This window comes from Sinocyclocheilus grahami, unplaced genomic scaffold (assembly GCF_001515645.1).
Source record: "Sinocyclocheilus grahami isolate Dianchi unplaced genomic scaffold, SAMN03320097.WGS_v1.1 scaffold758.1, whole genome shotgun sequence".
NCBI classification, from domain to species: domain Eukaryota; kingdom Metazoa; phylum Chordata; class Actinopteri; order Cypriniformes; family Cyprinidae; genus Sinocyclocheilus; species Sinocyclocheilus grahami.
Genome location: NW_015505937.1, coordinates 17648 through 29705, shown reverse-complemented (window position 1 = coordinate 29705; position 12058 = coordinate 17648). Strand labels below are relative to the sequence as shown.

At 36.2% G+C, this 12058-nt stretch overlaps 1 protein-coding gene across 1 annotated transcript in view; it reads left to right on the top strand.

Moving 5' to 3' along the window:
• LOC107561114 (ankyrin repeat and fibronectin type-III domain-containing protein 1-like) overlaps nucleotides 1-12058 on the top strand; it is an 89570-nt gene that overhangs the window by 62901 nt on the left and 14611 nt on the right. The window contains exons 6-12 of the mRNA XM_016245467.1: nucleotides 2009-2216; nucleotides 2898-3105; nucleotides 4331-4528; nucleotides 4606-4719; nucleotides 5708-5805; nucleotides 7699-7789; nucleotides 10140-10247. Of these exons, the coding sequence (XP_016100953.1) occupies nucleotides 2009-2216; nucleotides 2898-3105; nucleotides 4331-4528; nucleotides 4606-4719; nucleotides 5708-5805; nucleotides 7699-7789; nucleotides 10140-10247 (1025 nt within the window). The remainder of the gene's footprint in view (nucleotides 1-2008; nucleotides 2217-2897; nucleotides 3106-4330; nucleotides 4529-4605; nucleotides 4720-5707; nucleotides 5806-7698; nucleotides 7790-10139; nucleotides 10248-12058) is intronic.

The following is a 12058-nucleotide window of genomic DNA, read 5'->3' as shown; positions in this document are numbered from 1 at the left end:
CTATTATTCTTAGACGGAGGCATTACTCACTAAATTTTCCATACTATGGCCTATTCTCATTTAGCCTTGACTTACTGGACGTGTTAAATGTGCTCGTATTTGTGTGCTAAATTTTGCTTCGCCTTTTGATGTGATGCCAGACACAATCCTGAGATATTTGAGAACTTTTGCCCCCAACTTGGCTGTGTGTGTGTGTGTGTGTGTGTGTGTGTGCGTGCACAATTGAAATAAGTGTGTGTTACTGTGCAAGCATTTTTCAAATGAATAGCATTTTGAATTACAAATATGTTAGAATTGAAAAATCAACATGTTCTCCAACATGATTTGAGATTCAGTGGAAGAAGACAATCTGACTGTCTGTTCAAAGAGTCACATGATCAACATACAGAAGTGTTACAATGTTTCTTTGTTTGTAAATGTTTCGGAATTCTAAATTTTCCCGATACAAATCAGATTTGGAATCCCGGGTTTTCCGTGTGGTCTGTGGTCTCAGACGTTTGGACCTCACAGTAGTTGTGTGGTGGGAAACTATGTTGTGTGTGTGTGTGTGTCTGTTCTCTTCTATCACTATTCGTCTGATGGAGTGCTGAGACGGCTGTGTTAACATGTGGTGTCCCTGTTTCTTTTGTCTTTCTCTCTTTATCCCTCGTTCTTTCATCTGCTAGTCTTTCATGTCAGTGCGCGCTGTTCGCTCAGCAGCCCGTGTGTTCGGCACAAGAGGAGAAACTTTAAGCCCAGAGATCAGCCGCCTTTGAAACTGATCCGGCCTGCCACAAATATACCCACTTTTATCTGCACACAGCACATACCTGCCCGTTAAAATAACCGCGTTATTATCAGAGCACTCGGAGGTGTTCGCCTGTATCCGACGCGGACAACGCGCCGTCCTAATACGAGAGCATTTGTGACAGTTGTAGTTCTTGGAGCACTTTGTTCTCTTTCCAAACCTTGAAGCCCCTCTGAATGAATCTTCATATCAGGGTATACGTGTCAATATTAATATAAATCGTCAATCAATATGGGTTTTTCAGCTACTGATTATTCAAATTTTACTTTTAGTTCCTTCCATTCTTACTCGATTTTATTTTTTCTAGAACAAACCTCATTAATTTATTCTGTTTTAGAACAAGAATTTGCAAGAAAGATTGTAAGGGACCAAATTTAGGACTTATTCAAACTTAATTCAAGTTTTATTCTCTGAAAAGTTAAGCATAACTTTGCATCTCAAGTCAAGTATTTTTTTTGTAGTTTTTAAAATAATTTTACTACTACTAATAATAATCAATATTAATTAATAATAATTATAGTTTATCATTTATTTATTAAAATATTTAAAGAGGTTTAAAATAAGGAACCATTAGTTAACATTTAATACATGAACTAAAATTAACTAAAAGTGAGCAATTCATTTTTACTGTATTTATTTATTTTTTGTTGCTAATATAATTTAATTAACTCTATCTTTGTAAATGTTAATGAATAAAAATACAACTGATTGTTGTCAGCTCAGGTCCGTTAAATAATACAACTTTAGTAATAATGTGTTAGTAATATTGAAATGAACTAACTAAGAATAATAAATGTTTTTTATGTAAGCAATTTATCATTGTTAGTTTGTTTTTACTAAAGTTGCTGACTAATGTTAACAAAAGGAACCTTATTGTAAAGTGTTATTGAAATATTTAATGGAAACAAGAGCAAAAAACCTATTGAATATATTTTTGTGGTGACAATAAATAGTCAAAAAAAAGGACTATATACTGTATATATATATATATATATGTATGTATGTATATATGTATATGTATGTGTGTGTGTATATATATATATATATATATGTATATGTGTGTGTGTGTATTTAAGTATTTATGCACAATTTTTTTGCACACTGAATATAAACCTTAAAAAGAAAACAAATTACACTTTTTTTTATTATTATTATTTTGTCCTGAGGCCAGTGCTGACAGCATCTCGTAAATTCTGATTTCGTGTGTATTTTCTTTTTCAGGGCTGAAACCGAAATGACTCAACAGATTCCCGACCCCCATCCTCTGATTCCACGCAAACACTCCAGCACGTCATGTTCGTCTCCGCCGAGCGCCGCGCGACGCCTCTACAGAAACCTGTCTGGAAAGTTCCGTATGGCCAACTTGGCTCTGGATGATGCGGCGCTCCCGAGCCAGTCAGACAAGGACCATTCGCACAAAACCACCATGGTGAGATTCAAACACTTCAACAAGAACTATGCAATAACAGAAACTAAAATAGTCTCACATAACTATTCAATTATGACTTTGCAGCTTGTTTCTGACTAAGAACTGCACACTTACATATGTGACCCTGGACCACAAAACCAGTCATAAGGGATTTATACACCATCTGAAAGCTGAATAAATAATCTTTCCATTGATGTATGGTTTGTTATGATAGTACAATATTTGGGTGAGATACAACTATTTGAAAATCTGGAATCTGAAGGTGCAAAAAATCTAAATATTGAGAAAATCACCTTTAAAGTTGTCCAAATGAAGTTCTTAGCAATGCATAGTACTAATCAAAAAATTTTTTTTTTAAATGTACGGTAGGAAATGATTTTGGCATAAAATAAAAATCAATAATTTTGACCCATACAATGTATTGTTGGTTATTGCTACAAATATACCCGTGCTACTTATGACTGGTTTTGTGATCCAGGGTCACATATGACTGACATGTAAAGCAACCAATCACAAGTGATGATGCTTTAACCTTCAAAGAACCTTATTGCAAATCATATTCAGTCAAAATGGCATTGATATATTTCATGCATGTGTGTGTTTGCGGTTTTAAAGCATGCATGCATGTGTTTGCATGCGTTTTTCCACGTGAGTGATGTATATCTATGCATACACGTGTAGTTCCAGGGAAACGAGGCTCTGTTTGAAGCTGTGGAGCATCAGGAGCTGGATGTCGTGGAGTCTCTGTTGAACACCTTCAGTCTGGAGGAGCTGGACTTAAACACACCCAACAGTGAAGGACTGCTGCCGCTCGACATCGCCATCATGACCAACAACGTCCCCATGGCCAAACTTCTGCTGAGAGCCGGGGCCAAAGAGAGTCCACACTGTGAGTACACACTCCCTGTGATCAAACACATGCAGCACGAGCTCCGCTTTATGAATCATAAACCATACTTCTACAGATGTTGGCCACATGCTGTACATTACAATAAAGCGGTAGTGGCTTATTGCTTCAATCAAACAGCGGCAGCAGCAATTTGATATGGTATGCAACACCAATGATCAAAACATAATGTGAATTTTTCCGCCACTTTATATAGGTATCATTATTTCTACTATAGTATGTTTGTGAATGTCCAGGTCATCTTAAAATAAAAAAATTAAATATTACATTTAGTATATAAAAATATGCACATTATATTTTAATGTAATTTTACAGTATTATATTATATTATATTATATATTTTTGCATGAAGAACATGAAGTGTAACTTTAGGAGCATTATGATTTTTAACATTATAACTATTTTCAACATTAAATTATTTCTGTAATTTGTAATTTTTTTTGTTATTAAATTATTATTTTTATTGTAACTAATTATATTGTAAATTATCATGGTAGTATTTGCTGTTCTGAACTTAATTTATGTTGCTTTAAAAACATTTAATTGCTATTACCATATTCAAGTGAGGAAAAAGGTGGGTTTTTTTATATTATTTTTTTTTACATTGAGGTAATGCCGTTTTTAGTGAAAATTTTCATAAAAATTTACAAATCTGAATGCTTTAGCTCATTTTGGGGTAAAATATGATGAAACATTTAATATGAAGCATTTCCTGAAATTCAACCATATATTGTATCAAAGATAGCTGTCAAAGATTATTTGCATTAATTTGCTTATTAGCTATTTTACAGTGGTGAACATGGCTCATTCATAACTTGGTTTTATAGTACACATTTAAAATCGATTAATATTAATTACTGCAGTTTAACCATACAATGTACAGTTGTAGAGTACAATGTAGTTTGTACATCAGTAATATGATTGGGAATAAATTTAGCTTGAAAGCCTTAGGAGGAAATACTGTGAAATGTTCAGTGGAATTGAAAAAGAAAATAGAAATTGAGCCCAATTTTTTTTCAAAGAAAATGAAAAAAAAAAGGCCATCTTTTCCTTTCTTGTCATTCTTTTTTTTAAAAAAAAAACAAAAACTTAAAACTGTGTTCCTGGGTTAAAAAATCCATTTGAAAAATACAAACTCTGGTTTATTTTTCATGAATTGACGAGATGTTTGCAGGTGTTTGTTTAATGTGTTTCTTGTATTCTCTAGTTTTAAGTCTTGAAGGCAGAGCCGCTCACCTGGCCTCGCTGGTGCAAGAGGCGGAGCATCGCATAGCAGAGCTGGTTGCCCAGGTGACGGGGGAGGAGCCTGGGGAGAGGGAGGAGTCAAACAGAGAAAGACAGCTGAAAACCTGGGAATGGAAGCTCCGCCTCTACAAACGCATGCAGACGGGATACACACACGCCAGTGAGTAACACACACACACACACCTGAGGTTACAGCAGCCGTGTGTGACACTGAGTGTGTCTTTGTGTTGATTCCAGGTCCTCCTGAGCCGCCCAGCATCGTCGATCTGTCTGTCAGCAGTAGCACCAGTCTCAGAGTTTACTTCCAAGAGCCTCTCTGTCACAACTCTGCTGTTATTACCAAATACCGCGGTGAGTGACCCCTGACCCCCGTTTTAAGGCTGATTTAGATTATACCACTGAAGCACGTGAAGTCACACAACTGACTGGTCAACTAGCCCGTGAGAATCAGCGATTTGATGGCCAACTAGAGAATATGTTCCATGCACGCCACATATCACACAAATCATGTAACTCCATTGCCAAATCCTCACATTATTATATTTTTATTAATATTTTTGATAGCCTTTTATATATTTTCAGTTTTAAATAAATAGTAAAAATAAGTAGTAGTAAGTAGAATAAGTATATACTATTGTAGTGTTTATTAATATTTTAATTGCCTTTTATTTTAAATAATAATTTATATAATTTAAATAATTTATTTTTTATTTTTTATTTTTTTATTTTTTTTCAGTTTTATGTACATTTTTGTTTAACTATCCCTTTAATTTAATAATTTTTAATAAAGTTTTAGTTTTTATTTATTTCCAGTTATTCATTTTACTATTTTTACTACTTATTTCAGTTAGCAGCAAAGGTAAATATTCAAATTTTCATTTAGTTTAAGTCTAAAAGTTATATTTTGTTATATTTCAGCTGTATTGCAAATAACAACAATTTTTAATAGCTTTAGTTTTAGTGTTAGTTTATGATATAATAACCCGAGTGCTTTCATAAACAGTGTCAAAAATAGACATACTGTATTAGACTTGCTTGTAGTTTCTGTCAGACATTAGGTTTGTTTAATGGGTCTTTGAGTTGTTCAAACAAATTTAGACCATCTTAGAAATCGGATGGTCAGACTTTGTGGACAAAAAACTCTCCAGAATCCCTTTATTTTCACATTTTGCCATCGCAGGTTTCCATACAAAACAAAACGCACACAAATACAGCGTGACACAGTTTGTTTCACCATATAGAACAAGCACAGTGAAGTGCTTGTGACTAGTAGACACAGGCCCACAGCATGGCATGGTGGTAGAATCTGCTGAATGACTGCTTCTTATGTGTGTCTCAGTGAGCTGGAGCAGCGTTCCTTCATTTACTCCATTACTGGGTGAGACGGTCATTGAAGACGTGACTCAGCTCCAGTATGACATCGCTGGACTTCCAGTGGTTAGTATGTGGAGTAAAACAAACCGCAAACAATATTACCACAGCTGTCAAGCTCCAAAAAAAAAAACTATACTAAAGAGCACCATAAAGTTTCATAACATACAACTTGTGCACTGTATTTCAGGTTTTCTGAAGCCATTTGATAGCTTTGTGTGAGAAACAGACCTGAAATGTAATAAAGTTCTTTGACCTGCTCCATCTTTATGAATCACTTTGACCCAGAAACGTATTTTTAGTTTTATGAACGAAAGTTTTATGAATGAGAGAACAGACGTTTAATGACAGCAGTGGTTTTCAACCACTAGGAAGCCTCAGCAAACTACCAAGGGGTCCTCAAGATGACTTAAAATAGGTTAAAATAAGACAAAACAAGCTTTGAAATAAGTTAAAACAAATAAAAACAATTAATACATTTCTTGTTTTAATTCACCTCCTCAACAGCTTCATTTTAAAAGAGTGATTCCTGGAAAAGTCATGTAAAGTACTACAATCATAAAACTCCATGGGCATTTATATAATAAATACACATTTTCCTCTTTTAATGTCCAACAAAAGAAATAAAGTTAACTATCCCTTTAAGCTATATCATTTGCTAATATTAGTTTTCTTTTGGTTATGTCAGGAGTACAGAAAAGTTGTTTTAGAGGTGGAGACCATTTTGAAGAAAGATTATAAAAACTAAATTTTAGTGACAAGTGTTAAGTAATATTTTACGTTTTAGAAATTGTGTTATGTGCTTTTGTAATTTTTATTAATTATTTTCAATATTTATATTAGATTGATTATATTAATTAGATTCATTTTTTATTCAACTTTGTTTTTCAAGTTTGTTTTTCGTCTATAATTTTATTTCATTTGATGTCAGCTTCATTTCAAGTAGTCAAAACTTTATTTTAAACTTTAAATTTGAATAGTTTTATTTTTATTGTGAGTTAACTATAACAACACCGGTGCACAATTAAAGAGTAAAAAAAAATCATTGTTTGATTGTTTTAATTGGTCTTGTAAGAACAACACCAGTGAACAAACAAAGAAAACAAAAAATAATTAATAATAATATAAAAAAAATAAACAGACCAACTAATAAACATAAAAAAAGCAAATTGATATCACAAATAACATAAATACCTAAATCATGTAAAACAGAAGAAGATATAAAACTGCACAAAAATTATAGTATCAGTCTTTAAATACTAATTGGCTATGTGTATGTTTGACAGCGTACATTCCTCATAGATGGGCGCTGCTGTAATTTAGGTCAAAAACACATAAATAACTCAATACATATCAAATAATCTGTAAGAAGAGACAGAGCAATAGTGATCACGTAATGAAAACCGTTACACTTGTGTTGCGACATTACTGTCCGATCCAATATAGTCGTACAGCATCATCTTTTAGTTTCAATCTTTTTGAAAATCCCGCAGCGAATTGTGCCTTGTTTGTAAATGAATCCTCTGTAAAATTCACTCATTCACAATTCATTCACTCTTTCCTAACGTTGAGATCAGAAGGAAGGCAACGCAGACACTTTTTCGTTTGGTTTTTGTGTAAACCTGCGCATTCGCCTCTCTCGTAAACACTACATATGCGAACCGGTGGGCGGGGCTAAACAGGCAGTGATGTAGAAGCAGGTGTTGATCTTCTGCGGAGGTGGTGCTTATCCACACTATTACATCATAGAGTCATACATTTCACCGTTGATTTTGTCAGACTGCCTTCAATATAAGCTGTTTTTAGACTTAACAACAAAGTTTTGAGTTCTGAAACTTACAGGATGTTTATATATTACAATGACGTCTTGTATGTCAAATGATCAAGGGATTTTTGGTTTCTGAGTTCATGACCCCTTTAAATACAGCATCAGTCACAGATCTGTCTCTCTTGTTTCAGGGCACATGCTGTTATGTCCAGGTATCAGCATATAACATGAAGGGATGGAGTTCACCTCAGATATCTGAACCTGCTTGTGCTACAGTCTCAAGTGAGTATACACACACACACACACACACACAAACATTCAATAGTGACAAACAGGAGAGATGTTAGTCATGTTTTGCTTTCTAAGAGGTTGCATGACAGATAATGTGTGTATGTGTGTGTGTGTGTGTGTGTGTGTGTGATTATCTATGTGTGTCTGGCTTTATTTGTGCCATACTTGTGTCCTCATTTTTATGTTTGTGAGGACAAGCCCTCCTTTTCCCCCCATCAGATTTTAGGACTCTTTTACATTGAGTGTGTGTGTGTGTTTTGAGCATGCTAATTTAAATGTGTGTGTTTGTGTTTTCCATTTCGACTCCCTCTGGAAATATTTGCATGTCTGTGAGAAGCTGTAAAGTCGCAGACAGAACGGCTCTTATACACCAACTCAAACACACACACACACACTTGTTGTCTCCTTCTACAATTCACGCTCACATACACACACCGCTTTATGGCCGCATGCAGAAATGATTTTCAATCAATTTCTCTTATTTACATGATATTTGCATCCTTTTTTCCGCTCGCTCTATCTGTTTCATAACACACACACATGCACACACAAACACTCTCGGTGAGGTTAGCCGACTGAAGAGAGGGTCTGTGTTAGACATTCCCAGAATAGAGCGTCCATGTTTTCCCTGCTTCCTCAGGAACCAGCCTGCAACCAACACACCGTCAGAACATCGTCCTGTTTACCATGCCGAGAGCGCGTGTGTGCGAGTGTGTGTGTGTGTGCAAGGTTGTGTGCGCGTGCTTGAATGTGTGTGTGCATGTGCGAGTGTGTGTGTGCGTGCGTGCGTGTGAGAGTACGTGTACAAGTGTGTGTGTGTGTGCGCCTGATGCAGGGATATAAAGCCAATACTGAATGATTTACTGCCAGATTAGCATGCAAACATTACATAATCACATAGTTTTTGTTTGGTAGTAAACATAGCAACTACTAAGCAATGCCCTGGCAACCTTCTTCAACACCCTAACAACCAAACACAACAGAACCTTGAACACCTTTGCAACCACATTGAACACCTTAGCTACATCCTTGAACCCCGTAGTAAAGACTTTGCAGCCATTTCCACAAGCAATGCCCTGGCATCCTCTCTCAACACTCTAGCAACTACCCAAGCACCTTAGCAACAACCTAGAACACCCTAGTAATCCCTTAGGAACAACCCACTGCACAGTAGTAACCATCAATAACCTCCTTCAACATTTTAGCAACTGCCCAGAACTTTGTAAGCACCCATAACACCATAGCTAACACCAAGCAATGCCCTAGCAGCCTCTTTTAACACCCTAGCAACAATCTAGAACACCCTAGTAACGCCTTGGCAACAACTTTGTAACCACCCCAAACACCATAGCACTCACCAAACAATGCCATGATAACCTCCTTCAACACCCTAGAAAACCACCCAAGCACCCTGACAACCATCTAGAACACCATAGTAACACCTTAGCAACCACCCACAACATCATAGCAACCACCAAAAAATGCTCCGGCAACCTCCTTCAACATCCTAGAAAATCACCCAAGCAACAATATAGAACTCCCTAGGGATACTTAGCAACTACCAAGAACACCCTAGTAACACCTTAGCCACCACCAAGCAATGCCCTGGGAACACTCTAGCAACCACCCAGAACACCTTAACAACCACCCAGGAAAAAATAGCAACCACCTAGCAGTGCCCTGGTAACGATTCACAAAACCCCAACTACTGCACAGCAACACCTTAGCATTGTGCTGGCAGTTTTTACATGGACAAACACCACTTACTATAAGAAATCACCTAGCTACTATCTTGCAAAGTCCTGGATACCACCCACAACACCCTAGCAACTGCATAGCAACACCTTAACATCACCACGACCATTTTTGCATCAGGAAAAAAACATTTACCATAGGAAATAACCTAGCAACCACCCAGAACACCTTAGTAACACCTGAACAACCACCCAGAAAACCATAGTAACCACCTTGCAGTGCCCTGGAAACCACCCACAGCACCCTAGTAACTGCATAGTAACACCTTAGCATTGTTCTGGCAACTTGTATATGGGCAAACACCATTTACCATAAGAAATCAACTAGCAACCACCCACAACACCAGAGCAATCAACTAACAATGCCCTGGAAACCACCCACAACACCCTAGCAACTGCATAGCAACACCTTAGCATTGTGCTGGCAACTTTTAGATGGCCAAACACCATTTACCATAAGAAATCACCTAGCAACCACCCAGACCAATCTCCTACGACATTGAAAGACCTTCTACAGATTTTTCATATGCATCTGTTATTTTTTACACACAATGTACTGGTTCTTATCTCTGTCTGTGTTTCTGTAGGTTGGAGGGAGGTGGATGGTCTTCCGCCCCGCCAGCAGGGTCTGAAAGAGGCATTAGAGCAGCTCCTGGGGCAAATTAAAGGGGCGCACCATCACTGTGCCTGCCACGGTAAACACTACTGGACCTGAATGAAACCCCCCTCATTCACGCTGAGCAGCAGCCACAAACATTACAGCACTTTAAAACAAATGCCGAGTTAACATTTCAGAGGGCTGGAGCGTGCGGGTCCTGTTTGTTGTTTTTAGGGCATCAGCACTGAGGGTTTATTTCACTGTGAGTTAAAGGGGATAAATTATACTCAACTGCAGAGCGTAAAACACACACAGACTCTATGAGGAAATCACCGGCTGCAGATGCTTTACTTTCATTCACACACAGCATAAAGATTTGCACCCGTTTTAAGTCACTTGAATTGGAATCTGTTAAAAAAGACTGGACATTTACTGGCAAAAACATCTGTTGGATGCTATAGCTTTATCATAATACTTTGTACATGGTCGTAATAACATGTTTTTGGTAGTACTTTCTATTTGAACCACAATGTAAATATCTTTGTACATGAATATAATAATTTCATAAAACATTATCCTTATTTCAACCCTAAATCAAAAGGAAAAAATAATGACATGTTTTGCACAACAAAATGCAGCTTATTTTAAAGGGCACCTATTATGCAAAATTCACTTTTACATGGTGTTTGAACATAAATGTGTGTTGGCAGTGTGTATACACAACCACCCTATAATTATAAAAATCCCCTCACTCTTTTTTTTTTTAATCCCCATAATTCATATGCAGTGTCTCTGAATAAGCCATTGGCAGAATCTGTAAAATGTGACGTCACACTGCACACACCGGCCCCCCCCTCCTCCTGCCATATTAGCAGTGAGTTGCACACAATCCGCCATGTTTATCTTCAAGCTAAAGCATTTAAAAGCAGCATTCAAATAAGAAAAGTCTTCTTATTAAAGCTACAGAAGTTATTCAGTCAAGAGCGCGAGTGATTTTCTGTTCTTATTTTATTGTTTGGGCCATATTAACAGTGTAGACAGCAGTATAGGTACTATGTTACGCTGCTGTCACTTACCGTATTGACCCGAATATAAGACGATGTTTTTTTCTTGGAAATACATCTGGAAAAAACGCAGTCATCTTATATTCAGGGTCTAGACTTTGACATGTCAATAATACACCCACAAAAATAGGTGGCACCAAATACGCATAAAACGAGTGTGCCATGAAATACGTAATGTAATGCGTGTTGTAAAGATCGCGAGTAAAAACGAAAGAAAAATAAAACCTTACAGCTGCATGAGTCGTGACGGTCACGTTAGCCTGATGGGCCCAAACTCCCTTTGTGATTTTAAAACGTAAGACAGTACCCAGATTTGAAGACTACAGTAAGATTGAACTTCTATTGTTAATAAGATTTTGGTAGGCTACTATTAGATGGATAGCCTAAATGTCCTAATTCAGATGGGCTACCTGTTTTTTTTTTGTTTGTTTTAATGGTATATCAAAAATTTTATATTTTTTAAATGTGATTGTTGGTACATTTTACCAGTTTTTACCATACTTTCAAAACAAAAATTAAAATAGGAAAAATATGCAATATGAAAATAATTGAAGTCAAAATGTGTAACAATTTAAATATAATGTAAATGTAAATAACAAAACTAAATTGAAATTTTAAAACAAGCACCAAATCAAATAAGTAACACAAAATAAATATCTTCATATAAACAAAATAAGGCTTTGTCTGTGCGCTTTCCTTTTAAAATTAGAGGCAACCACTGCATTTTAATCATGTTTCAAACAAAGATGCAATATGAGCAGTTTTTAATCTAAATTACATTGTATAATTTCGAAATTTGAAGCAAATACAGAATGGTTTGACTTCAGTTTTGTGAAACTATACA